At 42.4% G+C, this 22,963-nt stretch overlaps 1 protein-coding gene across 1 annotated transcript in view; it reads right to left on the bottom strand.

Moving 5' to 3' along the window:
• LOC126267532 (uncharacterized) overlaps positions 1-3,053 on the bottom strand; it is a 306,885-nt gene extending 303,832 nt beyond the window's left edge. The window contains exon 1 of the mRNA XM_049972833.1: positions 2,950-3,053. Within this exon, the coding sequence (XP_049828790.1) occupies positions 2,950-2,986 (37 nt within the window). The 5' untranslated portion in view covers positions 2,987-3,053. The remainder of the gene's footprint in view (positions 1-2,949) is intronic.
• Between the last annotated feature and the right edge of the window lie 19,910 nt (positions 3,054-22,963).

Here is a 22,963-nt window from a genome sequence, read left to right as displayed (position 1 = left end):
AGTCTCTCTTACTTATGAAGAAAAGTGTACCTATAGCAACAAATACAGCAAACAGTAAGTGAAAAAATGATGAAATTTCACACGCAAAAAAATTATTTTGTTATGTTTTTGAACTTCCGCCGTTATGAGCGTGAATCCCGAATCCTTCCTGGTCATGCCGACAAAGTTTTATGAATTTACTTGTAAAAATATAGACGGTGGAAATTAAAAATGTCCTGTGGTGCCTCTCCTGCTCCAAGTCGGCCCGTTTGACGTCCTCCCCCGTTAACATAAGCTCCAGTCAATGCGACGACCTTACTACAACACATTGGGAGGGCGTGTATGTTCGCATGGAACCACTCGACTGAAGAACGTTACAGCCAACGTCTTGCTGCGTCAGTAACCTCCCCATCATCCACGTACTGCTTCCGCGTAGTTCATCCTTCATTGTGCCAAACAGATGGAAGTATTCTGTTAGGAGGCGAGGACCGCAGTGGGCACAAACCTTTGATTACACCGACTGGTGGACGCGTGCATCTGCAGACGTCCCGTTGAGGAGCGAGGCTTCTGAATGTGATCTATCATCTGGATGAGAGTGTCCGCAAGTTCCAACATTGCATATTTCGCAGCTGTATTCGGGCGGCCGGCACGCGGTAGATCGGACAAGTTAACCGCGGTTGTCTTGTTGCGATGACGTCAGACGCCTCGCCCAACGACTCGCCAGGCTTTTGTTCGCTGCCAGGTCTCCTTAGACACTCTGCACGGGCGTATGAATACCTGCGATGGACTGGTTTTCCGTCAAAAGAAACTCAATGACAGCTCTGCTTGGAACGAACCTCTGTTACAGACTTCACACAACAAATTTCGTATTTTTTCGTCTGAAACTCTCCGAAAGAAAAAAAAAATGTTTTATTAATTATAGAGAGCAGGAATCAGTCGTCGTTTTTCTTAGATTACGAAAATTCAGATTTCGGCTGGTGGCTAGCCATTCTCAATGCACTATTTTCTATTCTCGATGCATGTAAGTCCCTGTTGTTCGGGCGTCGGTCACGTTTCTTTGAATGGCTAACCACTAGCCGAAATCTCGATTTGCGTAAAAAAAATCTAAAAAAGGACGACTGATTGCTGCACTCCGTAATTTATAAGCCAGATAACAGTCGCTGAGTGCACCTATTTTCCGAATGGAAGGTAACCTTATAAAAATGTGTTGCTTTACTTATTGAACGCCCTTCGTAAATTAATGTGTTTTCAATAGTTGCAGCATTCTAATACGTCCACAATGCTCAAAATTACTTACTGACATTAGCATAACAAAGAATAGAAAAACAAAACACGACAATAATGTAGGCAATCGCAGTCGATAAGCAATTAGGAGTGTTTGAAATTTAGTGTATTAACATCTACAAACATTATTAGCAATTTTTTTTAAATATTTGCAGTCAATAAAATTCTTATGGTTTTGAGGCCGCATTGTCCACTATAAAATTCCGACGTTTCGGCGACTATTGCAAGACACCTTCCTCGGGGTGTATTGCTATAACTGGCTGGCTCTGAGCACTATGGGACTTAACATCTATGGTCATCAGTCCCCTACAACATAGAACTACTTAAACCTAACGACATCACACAACACCCAGTCATCACGAGGCAGAGAAAATCCCTGAACCCGCCGGGAATCGAACCCGGGAACCCGAGCGTGGGAAGCGAGAACACTACCGCACGACCACGAGCTGCGGACGTATTGCTATATCCCCAGAGGAAGGCCTCTTGCAATAGTCGACGAAACTTCGGAATTTTATAATTGACAATGTGGTCTCAAACCCAGAAGAATGTAACTGACTGTGAAAACGGCAGCGGAAGCCTACGTTTACATTTTTAAATATTTGTCTAGAAGTATGCTCTGAGGCACAAATCCATGACGAGCGGAAAGTTGGCGGAAATATCCGAAAATGCTTCCCGGGCGGAGTACAATGCGAATTTCTTCCGCGGGCCGCATTGAAATTAATCGCGGGCCGGATGCGACTCACCGGCCGCCGGTTTCCCACCTTTGGTCAACGACGCGCTCGCAGTCTGGACTCCGATCTCGCAAAGACGACCGCTAATTGCACAGGACGCTTCAAAGAAATTCACCCAGTCTTCCAAGACTCAGTCTTCTGCGTGAATGAGGACAGAAACTTGAGGTGAATTATTAATTTACGCATAGACACTAAAATTTACCTTGAGACCAATGTTAACTTGCTGCTTTCTGTGGTTGACGATATGCGTGTCCTAGCAGAAGCTAACCGCTCGCTCACGTGGAATCGTTGTAACAACAAGATAACAGGGTGTTTATCGATCCTCGTTTCTATAGATACAATTCAGTTACGATTATGCCGCAAGGTTTTTGCCGACCGTACGGCAGTGCACATCCTACAGCGTAAGGGACGTGCGGATCGCGTACTGCTCCATCGGCCTCCCCGGTCGCCTGGTCTCGCCGTAGGCAACTTTTTTATATGGCAGTTTGTGAAAGATTACGTGCTTCCCCTCTGCACGAACATGACGCCGCGGCGGCAGTGAACGTAGAATCGGCAGACATGCTACCAAAAGTGCGGACCGAATTTGCCTGTCGTCTGGATATTTGTTGTGAGTCCAATGAAGGGCACATCAACAAGAAAGATAACTGAAAACTTGAAGCTAAACCTTACCGTAAAAAGTAGTCTGCGCCAAGATTGCATGTGCATATACGTGAAAGACATACCCATATAAAAGGGAATGTTTCTTTTGAAAATAGAGACTCTGCAGTCCTAAGTCCAAGGTAAAATATACGCTAAGCTTTTATCTGCGTACATGTATTGTGAAATCGGATGAACCTTTTCGGAGCACCCTATATTCTGCAACCGAAAGGAATCGTTTACTTGACTGGATACTTGTAAACAAGTAGGGAAAACACTTCGGCAGTCAGGCGAGCAACAGCGAGAGGCGGTGACTTACCGCGCGCGGCGCCGCTCCTCGGCAGGTGTCCCCCCATGGCCTGGCGGCTGCCCGGACGGACCTCCTCGGCAGCTGCGGTCCGCCTCCAACACGAGCAAGGCGACCTGTGAGCGCTCCACGGCGCCGCGCGTCGCGTCGGAGGCCCGCCAGAGGCGCACGGCGCATGCGCGGCACGCCGCCTTTCACTGCCGCCTCTCGGAGCTGCACCGTATTCGGCGTGCAGTCAGAATACTCGAATGTGTATTCCATTACTACATTTTTATTACGAAATTTAGTCGCAATTACGAATATTTTTGATGTCAGTTGTATTAGGCCTGGAAATCATACCTATTGGTGAGCAATAGGTTTATCGCCGGGCAGAGACTCGAACCCGGATTTCCCGCTTATCGACAGCGGTCCCCATAACAATTTCGGCTATCCGTGCACTTTTTCAGGACCGACCCAAACCTCCACACGCCAAAGTGCCTGCGCCCCCATCGCAAACATGCATGCATGTGTGAAGTACAAACGTAATAACCAGAATGAAAAAAAGCTCCTACCACAGCACAAAGAAGACGAATATGTCCTGTGTAGTATTAGGTACGTAAAAGAAGGGAACTAGCTTTTCCACTTATCTTGCAGCTTCAAAGTCATTGGAATCAAAACACCTTGACATATTCCCGGCTTTTTTCCAAGTTAGTTTAGTAACCATGTAGTGTAATACACAACTGACCATTAAAATTGCTACACCACGAAGATGACGTGCTACAGACGCGAAATTTAACCCACAAGAAGAAGATGCTGTGATATGCAAATCATTAGCTTCTCAGAGCATTCACACAAGGTTGGCGCCGGTGGCGACACCTACAACCTCCTGACATGAGGAACGTTTCCAACCGATTTCTCATACATAAACAGCAGTTGACCGGCGGTGCCGGGTGAAACGTTGTTGTCACGCCTCGTGTAAGGAGGAGAAATGCGTACCATCACGTTTCCGCCTTTGATAAAGGTCGGATTGTAGCCTATCGCGATTGCGGTTTATCGTATGGCGACATGGCTGCTCGCGTTGGTCGAGATCCAATGACTGTTAACAAAATATGGAATCGGTGGGTCCAGGAGGGTAATACGGAACGCCATGCTGGATCCCAACGGCCTCATATCCATAACAGACGAGATGACAGGCATCTTATCCGCATGGCTGTGACGAATCGCGCAGCCACGTCTCGATCCCTGAGTCAACAGATGGAGACGTTTACAAGACAACAACCATTTCCACGAACAGTTCGACGACGTTTGCAGCAGCATGGACTAACAGCTCGGAGACCATGGCTGCGGTTACCCTTGACGCTGCATCACAGACAGGAGCGCCTGCGAAGGTGTACTCAACGACGAACCTGGGTACACGAATGGCAAAAAGTCATTTTTTCGGATGAATACAGGTTCTGTTTACAGCATCACGATGTTTGAAGACATCGCGGTGAACGAAAAAATGGCTCTAAGCACTATGGGACTTAACATCTGAGGTCATCAGTCCCCTAGACTTAGAACTACTTAAACCTAATTAACCTAAGGACATCACACACATCCATGCCCGAGGCAGGATTCGAACCTGCGACCTTAGAAGCAGCGCGGTTCCGGAATGAAGCACCTAGAACCGCTAGGCCTCCGCGTGCGGCGGTGTACGCACGTTGGAAGCGTGTATTCGTCATCGCCATACTGACGTATCACCCGGCATGATGGTATGGGGTGCCATTGGTTACACCTCTAGTTCGCACTGACGGCACTTTGAACGGTCGACGTTACATTTCAGATGTGTTACGACCCGTGGCTCTACCCTTCATTCGATCCCTGTGAAACCCTACATTTCAGCAGGATAATGCACGACCATATGTTGCATATCCTGTACAGGCCTTTCTGGATACAGAAAATGTTCGACTGCTGCCCTGGCCAGCACATTCTCCAGGTCTCTCAGCAATTGAAAACGTCTGGTCAATGGAAGCCGAGCAACTGGCTTGTCAAAATACGCCAGTCACTACTCTCGATGAACTGTGGTATCGTGTTGAAGCTGCATGGGCAGCTGTACCTGTACACGCCATCCAAGCTCTGTTTGACTCAATGCCCAGGCGTATCAAGGCCGTTATAACAGCCACAGGTGGTTGTACTGGGCACTGATTTCTCAGGATCTACGCAACCAAACTGGATGAAAATGTAATCACATGTCAGTCCTAGTATAATATATTTGTCCAATGAATTCCCGTTTATCATCTGCATTTCTTCTTGGTGTAGCAATTTTAATAGCCAGTAGTGTATGATGCATCCGCCCCCAGAATTTTTTCCCACATGTATGCTCTTCAGCCATACGGTATTATATGGATGGCGAATCTTCTAGATTTTGGGCACAGGATCAGGGACTTTAGCCAGCAAATTGCAAGATGAAGATATGCCAACACCTTGCAGCTAAGAGAGCTCACTGCACTCGGGAAGGAGTGTTAACTCATGAAAAGGCGCAATTATGTCAAGATGTATTGATTTAAATATCTCTGAACCTGCAAAATAAGGCGAGAAGCTAGTTTCATTTTTTCTACATACCCAACTCTGTCCCGGACATATTCGCCTCTATTTGTGTTATGATAGGGACATTTTTCTTTACGGTTACCAACCTGTACTCTACCATAATTTTTGATGTTAGATTACCATTGCTTGGTAACCAATGTAAATTTTTGTTGCCTCGGGAGACGACTGATCCAGTGTAGATGCTTTTATTGTCTTTCGAACGACGTTCCTTACATCGTCGCAACGGATAAAGCTCTCGCGTAACAACAGGACGAACATTAATTAAACATACTTGTCTAGCTTCTTACAAATCTGGAACCAACCCACACAACTGGTATGGGTAAAAAACGCTCACAAAAACTTATTTTTGCACGTAAAATCCTAGTGAAGTTAGATTTTTGATAGTTAATTTTCAGTTTTATCGTAAGGAAGCATTCCATTTATTTGATTCACGTTAAACCGTTTCTGTGCATTCAATTCACGTAGGAACTAATTTTACGTGGTGCGTTTACCTAGACTCTAAACCATCGAATCTCGACAATCGCAAAAATTATTAGAGGTAAAAGAAATTGTTTTGACTTTATCCATGTATCTACCAGCGTGCAAAGTCTGAACAGATTCGTAGAAGTTTAAAGTATAAAAGTGGAGCGCATCAAAAGCCTCACAAAAAAACGTACTAGCACGTAAAATCCAAACGAAGGTCCGATAACATCGGTGGACCAAATTTGAACCTCCAGTCTCACTCCAGTCCGCAGGTATTTTACTGTGACTTTTTGCACAGAGAATCGGAACGAGGGTAACTGTTTTTGCACGTAAAATCCAAACTGTGCACGTAAAAATGGTGCTATTAGCTGAGCATTAATTTCAGCCCTCTTAAAATATTTTGCAAAAGGAATTAATCTATTCGCAAAATTTGCTTGGACGCCAGCTCCGGTTCGTAGTCCAAAACTTGCTTAATATACTCCAACACAGTCACAAGAAGACAGATGTTCGAATGGCTTTGCAAATGTACGCTAAATCGGACTAAACCAAAAACGTTTCACTTCATGTTTCTAGCTCAAACAGAAACCGAGCACCAAGACTTAGCCCCCCCCCCCCTCCCCCTTCCAAATCGCGATCTGTGCTCGACTTTTTCGGACATATTTGTTACAGAGCTATATTTCTGCTTCTCGAACCTGACGTCCTACGAATACGGAAATCACCACAATCGCGATATTTGGACAACTGGGTATTAAATTTGCAGCACCAAGAAGGATAGCAAACGACGAAATTTAATTTTCTGCGCGTATACAGTATAGTATGAACGGTACATGCTTAAGTCTGTAGGTGTGTTGGAGTCGTACAGGATATCGGCACACTCTTTTCTGCTGCCGCCCTTAGGGAAGCCCCAACAATGGTCACCGAGTTGAGAGTCCGTGGCGCTACAGACATCGACAAACTGTCTGCTTGGATACTTGGAAACACGCTCATTCCCCGACTCAAGATGTGTGACCTGGCCGTACATTCCTGCACAGCCGAGAGACCGAAATGTCTGTCCTCTAGGGCGTTAGTAGCGTGGGGCTGTTGTGACTGTACTTGGTGTTGAACACCGTCGCCCTGGAACAATCGATTCTCCACTAGCTTGATATTCGTGGGATCCGAATCAATGCGAGCAGCAGTATTGGGGAATGAGAAACTCAGTCACGAGGGGTGACTGTTTTAATAGCCAGTGGTCTTACTGAAGTAGGGGGAGAGTGTCATTGCAAATTGTTATGGCTGTGTGACAATCCTTCTTTTCTGCCGCACTTCTGGTAAGCAGTTCTAAAGAAAATGTACACACCGAAATTATTAACTTTAAGATGATTGTGAGTTTACTAATAAACGTAAAAGAACCGAGTTACTTTACGATTCGCTTTAATTCGAATTGTTCTGGAAGCTTCGGCATGAGGGAGCTCTCGTGTGATTTAATCTGGTGGATTTTTTTTTCGGGGAGGGGGGGGGGAGGTGGTGGTTGTTAAGTGAAGAACGGAGCTGGAGATGAGACGATAGAGAATGTCAGGTAAAATTAATTGGAGTGGGGAGAACAACAGAATAGTGTATTGTGGGCGAAAGGACGGAAGGATCGGCTGCGTTATACAGAACGGGTAAATATTGGGATGGATTTCATGACCTGAGAATAGCATTTGGTTGAGGATTGTCGATGGAGAACTTGACGGATGCTTAGGCGCAGGCAGTGTGGGAACGCTCGCACTGCTCTAGTCGCAGCGATGTAGTAGGGTTAGTGGTGAGCCTGATTGGAGAGACGATTTGATTTTTGGGTGCTGCGTTTATAGAAAGCATAAGATATATGAAGTTTCGATAAGAGGGAAAAGCATTAAGAGTTAAATCTGCATTACGCAAGGCAATAAGAACTATGTCGTCTACGAAACTTAGCGTTAGTAATTGTGTCCTATTCGGGCGGGATTAGCCGAGCGGTCTTAGGCACTGCAGTCATGGACTGTGCCGCTGGTCCCGGCGGATGTTCGAGTTCTCCCTCGGGCATGGGTGTTTGTGTTTTTCCTTAGGATAATTTAGGTTAAGTAGTGTGTAAGCTTAGGGACTGATGACCTTAGCAGTTAAGTCCCATAAGATTTCACACACATTTGCACGTTTTTTGAGTTGTGTTCCATGCATTGTTTTTCCTCTTCCAAAATATACTCTTTTTCCATCATTGATTCTGTAAGTAGCCTGTTTGTATGTTTGTTCTTGGCAGCGCTATAGACTGTATTAATATCGCTGACAGCGCTCTGCGCCCTCGGCAAGAGATTCTGTGGTTGGACGGACTAGCAGTTAGCGAGAACAAAGAGGAGGGTTTGGACATGATTTTCTGAGTCTTGGTAGGACACGTATTGCAAACTGAGGATGGATGTAGTTGGTAATGTTTTTGTAGTGGAATTATTGACAAATATATAATTTTTGGATCTAGATGTCACATGTATATGGTAAAATCTTCTAAATACATTGTTTGCTCTTCAACAAAATGTTTCTTTTGATAACCATATGCCTCCTAGCAGTTTGAGTCTATAGTAGTTAGAGAATCCTTTTATTGAGCTGGCTGTATTTGCTGCTTGATGTAATTGCTGTAGTTCGTGTTATGAAGATTTTCTGTGAGGTAAGTGACTTATAAAAAAGTATGGGTCATTGTTAGGATTTCTTGCAATTCAGGGACATTCTTTTGTGTTCATTATTTGAAGCCATGTTGTCACTGTATAGCAGCCTGATTACGTTGGGCTTATATGTTGTGGGTAATAAATGAAAAGGTTAAGTTTGAGTTGTCTTTGTCAGGGAAAATTCTGTAGATCAGTGTTGCAACGATAAAAATAAGTAAAGATACAGTAGTTTCACCAGTAGTTTCACCCACTTAGAAGTTTCAGTTCTTCGGCGTTCAAATTGAACAACAACGCTGGGCCGGCCGCTGTGGCCGAGCGGTTCTAGGCGCTTCAGTCCGGAACCGCTCTGCTGCTGCGGTCGCAGGTTCGAATACTGCCTCGGGCGTGGATGTATGTGATGTCCTTAGGTTAGTTAGGTTTAAGTAGTTCTAAGTCTAGGGGACTGATGACCTCAGATGTTAAGTCCCATAGTGCTTAGAGCCATTTGAACCATTTTGAACATCGCTGGTAAGTTGTATTTTTACCTTACACCATTTGTAACACAAACTTACCTTTCTTAGCGTTGTACTTATATTATTTCTGCTTGGATTTTGTAGATTATTCTGTATCTGCCTTTAGTGCCAATCTTCTAAAGATCGCGAACATTTATTCTAGACCAAATTATTGAATGCTTCGTCTAGGTCCACAAATTCTAGGAAGGAAGCCTGATTTTTCTTCAAACAGACTACTCGTTCGAAAGTTTTCACATTTATCCGCACGTGTCTTGATCATGCGCTTTTCAAGTAATCTGACGATAAGTGTCCAGTTTCATAGATTTTTGGCACCAACTCAAATAACCTTGCAGTTTCCATACCTACCACAGGTTTGCATAATTCCGAATATCTGCCGTCGACACTGCTATCTTCTTTGAGTTCAGATCATTCAGAGTTGTGCGAGCTCTTGCCGTTGATTGGATCACATATCTCGTGCACATCACTTTCGTCCTCCTCTTATATCACACTCTGGGACAGTTTGTCTCTATCGTACGGGCCAACGATGTACTCTTTCCATTGTCCGACTTTACTCTTGCTTTTCATATAGGTCTTCCACTTACGACTCGCAGGTTAACACCTTTAACTCGAAGTGACGTTAAATGTTTCAGTACATCATGTCGATTTTTCCTAACGTTTTTATAGGTTGTCTAAAAAAAAGTGTCAGATATTGGTACATCATGTAGCGTGTGTCAAAATTAGAAGCAAAGTTCCGGAAACCAATACCTGTTTACATATGAGCCGTTTTACTTCTGCCGAATAATGCGAAGTATTCGGTGATGTAGGCCGTACAAGATATGGCATAGGCATTTACCACACCACACACGTGTGGTCACACGCAAATCCTCAAACATCAGGTTCGCTTCAGTACGAATGTATGACCAGGAACTGCGGTTGACAGGACCAGAGCCATACACTTGAACAAGCAGGCGATTTGTTTCACCGATTTCTGCTCATTGAATTACCAGAGATATTGGAAAACATTACCCTTGCGAAAAGAGAAGGCTGTGTTTTGTGCAGGACGGGACACGACCACATTTTGTAAGGATCGTGCAACAATACCACACCGCAACTTTTCATGAGCGGCGGATGTGTTGGCTGGTCAGGTAGCAGACCCTCCCGTTTACCAGGCATGAACCCGTTGGACTTCTGCTATGGGCACATTTTAAAGGCACTGGTATATACCTATTTCATCGACAATGTGGAGACGTTACACGAGCGTGTGAGCAATGCATAAGACGCAATCAGAATGGAGCCAGCTGTATTGAAAGAGTGCATTATTCACTGAGAAGAAAGGCCAAATGACGCGTCAGACTATGTTGTTGTCACATGCACCTCTGCCTATGCATCTAGATCTACGTTACATCAGACGGGAATGAGCGGACAGATTGGCCAGTATCTCAGTACGTTTTGGATTGTAGACACATCATTATTCGAACTTTTCTTCTAGTTTTGATCAATACTACCTCATGTAGGAGTTTGTGATACTTCTCTAAATACTGTGTATGTTTCTTAATATCTCAGTACAGGTACACAAGAGACTGCAGTGCGGGTTGCATTCATCACACGACGCTGATACATATAGGTATGCTCGTTAATCGATATAGTTCCGCTTTCTACCACCAGGCGAAAACATAACTCTCTAGGCAGTCAGAATGTGAAATATTTAAATTTTGATGCCAGTAAGCTGTTGGTCGCTTGGAGATACGTTTTGATTTCTTTTGTGAAGTGACTGTTGGAGTAAATGGTTAAGAAGATTGAAGTTTTCCTTACGAAGTGCAGGTGCTATTAAGAAAAAAAGACGGTGCACTGCTGGTAAAGTTGTTTTATCAAAACGGCAGCAATAACAGCGCTGCTTTGCGGTAACATCGCCGTCAGAAACAGCTGCGAAGAAGCCCCATGTCAATAAATGGGCTCAAGATCGTGATCAAGAAATTTGACGAAACAGGTGAATTAGGTGGTGCAGCACGGAGGTCAGTTCCCATGGCAGGTGTCGATGATGTAGCCTTAGCTGTAGCCGACCATGCAACACACGCATCAGATTCTGTAGCCAGTGCTCGAGCTGTATCACGGGAATTGTCTCCCCACTGGTCAACATTTCAAAAGATTTTGCAGCGCATTTTACACAGATATCCCTACAAGTTTCAGAATGTGCACCAAATGAAGCCCCCAGACAGGCTACAACGCCGTGACGTTCCCCTTCGTTTTTTAGACACTCCTGATATGGATGACATCTGGCCGGAGAATATATTTTGTACGGACGGGGGTCAACTTTCTCTGCACGGTGCTGTAAATGCATAGAACAGTCACATATAGGGCTCTGCTCTCCCACATGTGCAGGAATATCCACTGCACTCAGCTTATGTGACTGTGCCGTGTGGTTTCACAAGCTCCTTCATTCTCGGTGCGGTATTTTTTTTTCCTATGCGATGACATCTCACGGGTATGTCACGTGTACGGTGACGTCTGAACGTTATAAGGATCTTAAAACACTTGATTCCAGCTTTGCAAAAACACAGCTGTTTGCACAACACAATTTTCATGGAATATGGGGCGCCACCACATGTCGTTTGGTAGGTGAAATATTTGCTTCGAGAACCGTTCGGTGATGACCGCATCATCTGTAGGAAATTTCGAGATGTGTGACCTTCCGGATCCCTCGGCCTAAATCCGCTTGCCTTGTGCTTGTGGGGACATCTGAAAAATCGGCTCTATAAAAAATGTATTCGGACTACTCCTGATCTGAAGGATAGCATATGACGACATATCGCTCTGTTTATACAGGATATGCTGCGAGCAACTGTCACCATGCTGTATTATGGATGCAGAATGTTGCTGACTCGGAAGATCATATAGAATACATGTTGAAACTTGTGACTATAGCTTTAAAAAAGTGCCAGAATCACCGTTATCGTGTGTTTGATCACTCATCCCTTATCCTACAGTACACCCACACCATTTTCTGACTGCTTACAGCGCCATATCTTGCTTGCTTGCAGAAAATGGAACTATTATTTATTTCAGCATACTCAGCAAGAGCACCGATTACTGGACGTACCTATAGTGTTTCAGCTTGCTGCAGAATTCGGAAAACGTTCAGTTTAAATATAACCATCCAGAACTAAATTTAGCCATTCTCATTTAGCCTTTTTGCACTTTATTTAATTTCGTATAGCACTGAAGTAGTTATGCTGAAGGTAAAGAGAAAAGGAAAGCATAATACATGGTGTAAGTGGTTCAAATGGTTCAAATGGCTCTGAGCACTGTGGGACTTAACATCTATGGTCATCAGTCCCCAAGAACTTAGAACTACTTAAACCTAACTAACGTAAGGACATCACACAACATCCAGTCATCACGAGGCAGAGAAAATCCCTGACCCCGCCGGGAATCGAACCCGGGAACCAGGGCGTGGGAAGCGAGAACGCTACCGGGTGTAAGTGGATTTGGAATGATGTACAGCAGGAATATTTATGTAGATAGATAGATAAAGATAAGAAACGTTACTGTTTTTGCTAATTTATGATTATCGTTTTTATAATTATCTTCCAATGTGTTATTACAACTAGCTATAATCTTTTTAAATAGAAAATAATTTTTGTCATTTAGCTGCTATATTTACATCAAATTTTTACAAATCAATTTAAATCAAATTTCTGTCAATTTTAGTTAGAGAGGACGCAACATGCTGTACATAACTGGCTGTCTGCAGATGGATGTACTGTCGGCGAAACATACATTAGAGTGAGATTATAACACTACCGTCTGCTACTGCTGTACCACAACCTTAAAGCTTGAAGCAGGTTGTGAAATAAAACTATTTTATTAAAGCGATTATGGTACAACGCAACAGAGCAGTGTTACCCTCTGAGAGGAATTTTGTTGCGTTGACCGTGTTGTACCTAACGGAGGTGGCTTATCGGAAGTGAAAGTCAGAATTACGTAAATATTTGAACAGTAGTAAACAAAATTTTGCCTATCTGCACAGTTTAACTGATAAAGAAAACGGTCGCCAGCTTAACTAGGCAAGAGAATGATTAACATTCTCGTTCAAGAAAATAGTTATTAATAACTTTAATGGATAAACACAACCTATACTTTATTACACCCGAGTGCAGTGAACTCTTGACACATACATATGTTTAAGGTAAGATTGAAACTAACAGTTAGAGCAGCACAAACTATTTGCAAAATTATAACAAATACCGAAACACACTATTACTTTCAGGGCTTACACAAACTGAATGGTCTTTTTAACGTTATTATTACTATTCACTGCAGAATCATTAACTGGATATAGGTTAAGTCTCTCTCAGTTAAATACTTTACTATTTAAAATGAAAGTTGATTGGAATCCACTAACAGGTTGTTTCTCATTATCTTTTGAATAAAGAAATAATGTTTTTCATAATTAGTGGTCTTCCCATTGCTCGTTACCTAGCATTAACACAATAGACAAACTGTGGATCCTGTTATATTTTTAATATGCACATCCAACACACAAGAGAGACAAACACTTAGCAAACATGAGTATGTGACGTTCCACACTGCAGTTTTCCACTTTTACTACATCGAGAGACAAAATTAATATATATATGTAAGATACTGACTCACCTTCTGCGATTTACAACAGGCAGTAATGTGATCATTTACTAAACAAAACTTTATAAGCCTCAGTCTTAAGAACTCTTGATTTGAAGTTGGCAACAACACATTAATAAGCAGTTTTACTAGGAAAATTATTTTCAGCAAGCATCATTAACTTTAACTCACTCTCTTGCCACATTAACTTTCTTTTTACTACGTTCAAGAGGCATTAATTAGCAAAAACACTGCTCTTTAATGTTCTTTCAGTAGGGACACTTGGTAATCACTTTAGTTCACACGGAGAGGAACCTAAGAGGTGTTATGATAAGGAGAAAAATCACGGTAGGTACATAAATTCAGTTGTAAATTACCTTATATTTGAGCACACTAACACATCCATTTAGCTGATCCTTCACTGTACATTATTATAGTACTTCTTTACAGTGATTGCGCAATGTGGTGGCGATTGCATGTTGGTAGCTGAAATTGCAGGTAGAATTGCTGGACTCTGTCATTTCTTGGTGGCCATGATTGATACAAATTCCAGAATAGTTCCAGCTATTTATTCATCCATCCGAGGCATTGGAAAGTGGCAGAAAAAACCTCTCTCGGAACCAGCACAATATGCAACTATTACATGGCAGTGCACAGTTTGGTAGCTCGTCCTCGACTCGTAGCTCGTCCCGACTGACTCTTGTTCCACCTTTTCTACCTATGCCAACCACAATTTGCACTACACAGTTCCGTCCCCGAGGGGAACCACTACACCTTATACGTACAAACTAACTAAGAAACCTAAGTGAGGATCAGCAGTTTACATAACAGTAACCAAATACAATAAATAAAACAGAACAGTTACACATATTGACATTTCTGCCAAAAATTATTCACACAAAATTACAATTATATACAGTAAGTTTTGTTCCCTCCAAATGGGACAAAGAATTTAAATGACAGATACACGACTTTGCATAGAACCAAACCATGACATCAAAGTTTGTACAAAAAAGGAGTATACAATTCTGTGTTATCTATTCACTCAAACACATTTACAGAAGCTTAACGATGTAATATTAAATGAAACAAAAGCCAAAATAAATCATTGGAGTATTAGAGCTATGGTGTTACAAGGTGCCCGAACGACTGCCAGTCTACCCGAATGCACAACCAAAGAAGTTGCAGCGACGGAGTGGCAGTCTGTTTGAAGTCATGTTAGCTTACACTGTGGGAGGTACCTTAGGTTGCCGTATACGAGGCTGGTCGGAATGCACAATCTCACAACAGCAGCTGATTTCAAACAGCGAATCGAGAAAGCTTGTCGGTCTGTGACACCAGAAACTTTACTTTCCGTCCACATGTCTTGTAGAACACACACTCAGGAAAACTGACAGTCGTTTTAACACTTAGCCTAAAGGAACATTGTGTACCCAGAACATCCATCTGAAAACAGCAATTTATGTGCAGCATGCTGCATCCACCCACAAACCTTTGAAATTTTCTAGGTCCATAACAAAAACTGATAGATATTTGATTTAAATTCGTTTATTAAGAGTGGATGTAAATGTATCAGATATGTACCAGAAAATAATTATTTAAAAACTTAGATCTCTTTGCTGTAACTCTGCATGAAGAGTGATGTTTCTTAGGTCTACCTACTTCATTCAACAGTATTTTCATCTATTATTTTGTACATTACAGAGAAAAACCTGTTTTGAAAAGCCCCGTTCGCTATCAAAGCAAATATGGTAGGGGTTACTGTGTCATATGGATAGATGTACGCAAAGCAACGTGCAGTATAGAAAAAGTTTTAGCAACCGTAGTCATCACTCTTACGGCTACCTAATACACGCCGAAATGTAAGCTTTACTGCTAAGCAAGGAGTGGCCCAGATGGATATTGCACAGACTGATATCGACCATAGAAGTCAGCTACCAAGCTGCAGGTTTAGTTTTATATGTTTAGTTTGAGAGATCGCGCTCGTGCGTGCGTGTATTCGTGTGTGTGTGTGTGTGTGTGTGTGTGTGTGTGTGTGTGTGTGTGTGTGTGTGTGTAAATAATCGTAAATTGATGAAAAGATAAAAAGTTCTTGCATATACTATTTTGGAGTGTATGAACCTGAGTGACACGTGGCGGTATCAAAATAGAAGGTACACAAACATTCCAGAATATGGCGCAATAACGTGCAAGTACTATGGGAATTACTGATTAAATGTAGATTGAGAACTTGTAGCTGCCTTTTTATTCAATCTTCAGAGCATGACCTCCAAATGATGGTTCTAAATAAAGCAAATATTTGTGAAATTACTCCATCCGATGTTTATTTATTAAATAGTTTCAAATCTGTTCGTAGTAGCCATTGTCTACTTTCCTTAACTGTACATTTCAAATCCAATTTGTAATAAATCATATGAGATACTGTAATTAAGTAGGACAGAAAGAAAAAAAATTGTAGCCAAGAACCACTCGTTCATTAGATAAACGATTGTTCCATCCAATACATGCTACATCATCATAAGGAGCCCTTAGAAACGTACTAATTAGACTATCTTGTTGTAGCATCTTCAGTGCAAATAACTACCGGCAGGCTGGAGCAAATTGCTAATTGCGGTCTTCATTGCACGTATGAAAATCTACGGATGTAATCAGAGCAACCGCAGCAACAATGTTCTCCAAACGTGAAGGTCAGCATGACGCCAAAAGGTAAAAGTGAAACTCTCTGTGTTCCCCGCCTTCCGATGCTCGGAGATAGCGCTCCATTGTTCTCCGCCACGAGCGTTATTACATATGATCGTAATATGACTGACACAAAATCAACGACCGGTTTCACACAAAAGATGTACTGATCCATTAATATGTGCTGGCAAAGGAATTCAGGCAACATAGAAAAAATTGCCTGGTATACACAAGGTATTGGCTAGTTCGTCAACTTATTAAGCCTTGCGCGCTACAGTGATGGACGAGTGTATGTGATATCGACAGCTGGCGTCTTAACGTTCGAATCAGAGCGTCCGTAATGAAGTGCGACTCGCAAAACTGACTGCGTGTAGACGTCGATGAACTCACTAATCGATGTGCGTTGACGAATAAGTTTCGAAGTTCTCACGAAGACCCGTATATGGAGAGGACGTGGATGGGTGTATGGATCTGAGTTTTGGTCGTACTACATCTGCGTCTTTAATACCCTTACTATCAAACGAATATCGTAACATGGTATTACTGAACATGAGAGACATAAGTACAGTTTCAACAGAGGTGCTAATAAAATATGTAAACATTCTTTATTGTTTAAACCTCTTACAAATGCAAAGTAAAAAAAAAAAATTCGCTAAGAGCGAGGAGGATACGTGCACCGAGGTTTCGTACAAACTCAGTTATGCCGTTATGTATGTATATATATGGCTCATCCACCAAGGGAATATAAAATCTCAAAGAGTATGCTTGTTATCGATGTCTATACTGGCAAAATATTCGTTCAAGGAATTCCAAAACGGTATAAAACTCTCTACAGTAATTCCTCGTACAAGCACAGGCATACAAAACGAAGCGAGCAGCGTAGAAAGAGAAGATTTAATAACGATTTTTTTTACTTACTGGGCGATGACTGTTACGGTCTCAGGAAGTCCTTCCTGGTCCTCATGGAGGCTCGTCTCCTCACTGCTTCGAAAAGAATGTTGTATGACTAAAGGTCCAAATGGCTCTGAGCACTATCGGACTTAACTTCTGAGTTCATCAGTCCCCTAGAACTTAGAACTACTTAAACCTAACTAACCTAAGGACATCACACACATCCATGCCCGAGGCAGGATTCGAACCTGCGACCGTAGCGGTCGCGCGGTTCCAGACTGTAGCGCCTAGAACCGCTCGGCCACACCGGCCGGCAAGGATGTTGTAGTTGGATGTTCGTCTCGTTATCACGATGTATTCTTTCAACCATGTAGACTTAACTTCATAAGCTGATACCTCATTCCTGATTAAGGTATAAACTGTTGGGAATTCCAAATGCGTTCCTGACCTGGTCGGTAACATCTTGCTTAAAGGCACTTTCTAAGACCATGTCATGAGGGGTGCCGATTGCTCAACATTCACAAGTGTCTGTGGTGCGTTGCCGTATTTTTAGTAGGTATCTGGGGCTTGAACCATGTACCGACAGGTAGGGTATAGGTCGCTCGGTCGGAAGGAAGTATGTCATTCTTGTTTTCCTTCTTTTATGTTAGGAAGAAACTGGCAGGTTCTTCTCCTTGTTTATACCCTGTCCCAGATTTCTTGCCATTCTTTATCCACGCATGCCTTTATTTCATTATTCGATACGCCTCTTGTGGCCAGTATCTCTTTTACTTCACAATACTCTCGTTTTTTGAGCCAATGTTGCGCATCTCTCTTTCTTACTGCTAGATATTGTGGTATGAAGCCTAATATCACCAGGAGCGCCTGTCAGTGTTGTTCTATACGGCCCTGTCAGGCGTAGGAGTACACTCCTCTGTGCTCGCCGCAGGATCTGTGCTGTCCTTACCATCGTGGCTCTGTGAGTCCAAACGCTCATACACAACTCACGTGACTCCTCCCTTGAGGGAGGTCATGAGCTCTGAAGCCACTTTCAGTCACATCCCAGATGTGTTCGACCGGCTTCAGATCTGGCGAGTCGTGGGGGGCGGCGGATCACTTCAACTGGAACTCGCCACTGTATTCCTTGGGCCACTCCATTACACTCCACGTCTTTTGACATGACGCATCATCTCGTTGAAAAATCCCACTGCTATTGGGAAACATGATCGTCATGATGATGTTCACATGGTCTGGAGCCAGTGCACGATACTCTTTGGCGGTTATGGTGCTTTTGCATGAGCTCCACTGGACCCATGGATGCCCACGTATATGTTCCCCAGCATAGCGGAACAGCCGCCAGCTTGTCTCCGTCTCGCAGTACAGGCGTCAAAGAGCTGTTCCTCTGGAAGACGACGGATTCGCACCGTCCCATCAGCATGATGAAGAAGGTATCGGGATTCATCAGACCATACCACGTTCTGCCACTGCGGTCACACGTCCTTTTCTATCGTAGCTGCCGATATCGTGATGTTAACTATGACACATGCGTGGGTCGTCGGCTGCGGAGACCCATCGTTTGGATTGTTCGGTGCACTGTATGTTCAGACACACTTGTACTCTGTCCAGCATGAAAGTCTGATTTTAGTTCCGCCACAGTTCGCCGTCTGTCCTGATTTATCTGTCTGCCCAGCCTACGACGTTCGACATCTGTAATGAGGGGTGGAAGCCCAACCTCACGGCGTCTGGACACGGTTTAACCTTGGTTTCGCTGTTTGTTGAAGGCACTCACCACAGCACTCCTCGAACACCCGACAAGTCGTGCAGTTTCCGAAATGCTCGTGCCGAGCCACAGGGCAACCACAATCTGCCCTCGGTCAAACACAGATAGATTGCATGCCCTCCCCTTTCTACAGACAAAAACAGCACGCTGACTGAATACTACATGCACCGTGCGTGTGTCTGACTAGCAGTCATTCATTGACAGATGACGCTGGTGCAGCCTGAACGAGTTTATATCGATAGTAGGTCGTGGTCATAATGTTCTGCCTGATCAGTGTATAAATGTGCATGAACTTTTGCTTTTCGGCGATGTTAATTCCAATGTATCTATGTAATTCTTTTATTTTCACTGGTTGGTTATTTATCCTTATTGTGGGATTTCTTGTTCTTGATAATGTTTTTTTAGTAACATATGAACGGTTTTGCGCGCTGCTATCGTTAGTCTATTTTCTACGCACTAGTTGCTAAGGTTTTCACGAAGTACCCCACTCGTTTCCTCTAATTTAACCCTTGTGTTAGCAGATACAATAATTAGCAGATAGTCTTCGTAGGCGAAGCCTCTAGGATTTGTCGTACTCTGAAGCTGGTTTAGTAATGGCTATGTGCTAACATCCCAGAACTCTAGATCACAAACAGAGCTCTGCAGGTAGCCATTGTTGATGTCTTTCACAATTTTCTTTCCAGGACATTCTAATCTGTGCAATAATCTCGTAAACGGTTATTGAGACACCTAGAGCAGTCCATCTGTGTCAGTCTTTTGAGCAGGCAGCTGCCACAAATTGTCGAAAGCACCTGCTATATCAATCATTAAGCCCATTACATACTTGTCGTCTGAGGTGTTCACAATATCCACTTAGTGATTTATCGCATCCTCGGTGGATTTCCCTTTCCTGAAACCGTGCTACAGGGAGTCATGCCTACTAACTGTCAGCGGCCCCTCAGGTAGCGGCACAGAAGCTTTTCCTGTTCTTTAGCAAACGCATTTTCCATACACCACAATAGGCCTGTAAGATTTCGTTTCTCTTCGGTCTTTCTCTTCCTTTTTTCTTAATGTAATGACAGTCGAGATTTTCCAGATTCTGGGCACTCGATCCTGTAAAATAATTCGTTAAATAACACTGTTAAGTGAGGCACAATTTGGACCACTCTTTGACGCAACTTTTCTATTGGTATTGTGTCAGGTCCTAGTGCTTTCAACCTCTTTAACTTCATCAGTGATAGTCCATTTCCTCCTGGGTAAACTGAATCACAATACCGTAATTCAGATGCTGCTCTATTAACTCAGAGCGACGACGCTGACGGTGCTGTGTGGCTTCTATCGTTGTATCGTCCGGCAACAAAATTCTGAACAGCTACTGCACTGATGTCTTGCAAACTGTCGTCATCGTGCCGTCGGATCGTCTCAGGGTTGATAAACAGTGGGTGACCTCCAATTGCAAGAAACAGCAGTGTTATGGTAAGTCTGTCTTTCGCGTATGTACCATTTCTCAGGTGAGTGTTCTGCTTCGCAATGTGAGCAGCCACTTTCGTGTGCACATATTCAAATGTACTCTCGCCTATCACAAATAATTTTCGTTGGACTTTACGTCCTCGGCTTGCAGCTCCCGTAACTGATGTTGTTGGGTGCTCTTAGCATCTCGCCGTGAAACACATGGCTTCACCCAAGTGCGTTTCCTTTTTATTTTCTTCTGCTCCTATTCTAAAGGTAAATACATGTGAGTTGTTCTACACGCAATTGAAGAACACAGTAATACAGTACATTTATGTTGTCGTCGGCCATTCTGAAGAAACTATGATGTCATGGATCTTTGTCAAAGAAAATTTGATGACAGTGTAGTACCCCATTTGCATACATAAATAACATAGATAGTGCGCGCCTCAATCTCTGCCAAGTTGAGGTTTGAAGCCAAGATCAAAGTCACGTGATTCGGGGCGGAAAGCCGAGTTGCATTACGAGTTGACAGTTATAGTTTTTCTCATTTTTACCTGAAATCATGCATATATTTTAACAATAAAACAACTTGTCGTATTACTGTTACATATGTAGTAATACTGTTAGACTAATATCTGCTAAATCGCTAATTTTAATCCTATGGTTATCGATTTTACATGTGGCCAGGTGAAAACGCACTGACAGTTATGTTTACAAGCAACAGAACTACAGTTCTTCAGTGAATACTTGTTTCTGTTGCACCATGTGTCTATTAGTTCACCGCTTCCACAGGAGTAGAAGAGAAAATGTCAGATTGGCAGGCAGCAGTGTAACAAGTGTGAAATATTTTGTTATGCTTTTATGAGAAACAAATTCCGTTTATATCCATAATGTCTGATTTTTACACAAAGTAAGCATCTATATTGTATGGCTTTTGCTTAATCCAGTACAGACATCGAAACAATATATGCTATATTATACTATATTATAAAAGTTAGTTATGGGGAAACCTACTGTAGTTAGTTATATGTTGACATTCTAACATCTTAAAATCTGTAGTCTTGCGTCGAGTTTTACTTCTAAGGACCAACATACATCATAACTTTCAACTCTTGGAAATATCTATGCAAGAATTGCGAAATAATAGACTTACAGAACCGAGATTTTCGTCGGTTTGCCTAATCTAAAGGGTGCAAAACAATACTTCTCTGTGTATATATGTAGGTCATTACTTCTGTTCCTAGTACAAAGAACAAAATCTGATCAGAGACAAAATCTCATCATGAAGAACAACCTTCACAGATGCAGAATTGATCAATTTTTACATTAACGAAAGACATGCAAATTGCAGGCTTTAATCTGTAACATTAATCTACTGTATTTCTTAGGTTTATTCACACTTACACTAGCTAAATTTAACTAAGAAAATGGAAAAGAAAGTTGTTAATTTGAAAGAAATTGCTGCTTCCACAGTTGTACTAAACAGTTGCTGTTTATCTCCTACTGGAAGCTTGATATTTACTTGACTGCACCTCTTTTCATCAACAAAATAGTTGCTTCCATCTGTAAATTACTATCTGGCATCTACTCACAGTTTTACAATGAACACTCATAACTACCACGTAACTGACACAACTTTTCAATACTGTTATCTAGATCTTCAGGTAATTTCTAGAAAGAGCCGTTAATTAAGTGTATTTTTCGTCTCAACTGATAGGAATTCCCTATTTCTTGCTTTATATTAGATGGGAAATTGTTGAATACCATACTTTGTAGCAAAATACATCATTTCACTCTGAACACAGGGCAAAAAGCTAAAGTGCACATGAAGATTACTTGCATATCTTGTACTGTGACAATCTACACAGTTCAACTGAAGCTTGTTTCTGTTGCCTATAAGAAAAACTATCAGGGAGTAAATGTATTCGGAAGAATGTGAAGAATTCCAAAGATCTTAAAAACCACTCTGCACAGTTTATAGTTATTTACTTCATTCAATAATCTTGCTCTTCACTTCTAGTGAAAAAAACCACTTGATTTATTTTAAGACCTTGCCTCAGAGAATAACTCATTATTATAAATAAACAGCTCTGTATCATAGATACGCATTAACTTCTTTAGGATCTGCGACAGGACATATAATGCGTGTTAGAATATGCAGTGTCGTCAGGGACAAATCGTTTGTGGTTTCTGGCGGCTGAAACTTTACTCTTCCTGGTCTGGTGTCAAGAAGCTCGATTCATTAGATCACTGAAGAGCACAATAGAAATATGAAAGAACTGTTGGTAACAATAAAAGCACTCGATTTATGAATATTGGTCTCAAAGAAAAGCAGCATTTATGCAAAACTTTTATCCTTTTACTGAGGAAATTTATTACTACATGATTTCCACAAGGCTTTTATAATCAACTTTATTTAATCTAATTTTTTGCTCCTGTGCACACTCTGTAAGAGGGGAAAGAACGGAAAATATGTCAGAAAT

Source organism: Schistocerca gregaria, chromosome 4 (assembly GCF_023897955.1).
Source record: "Schistocerca gregaria isolate iqSchGreg1 chromosome 4, iqSchGreg1.2, whole genome shotgun sequence".
Taxonomy (NCBI): Eukaryota; Metazoa; Arthropoda; class Insecta; order Orthoptera; family Acrididae; genus Schistocerca; species Schistocerca gregaria.
The sequence above is the reverse complement of the archived record's forward strand: the minus strand, read 5'-3'. Positions and strand labels throughout refer to the sequence as shown.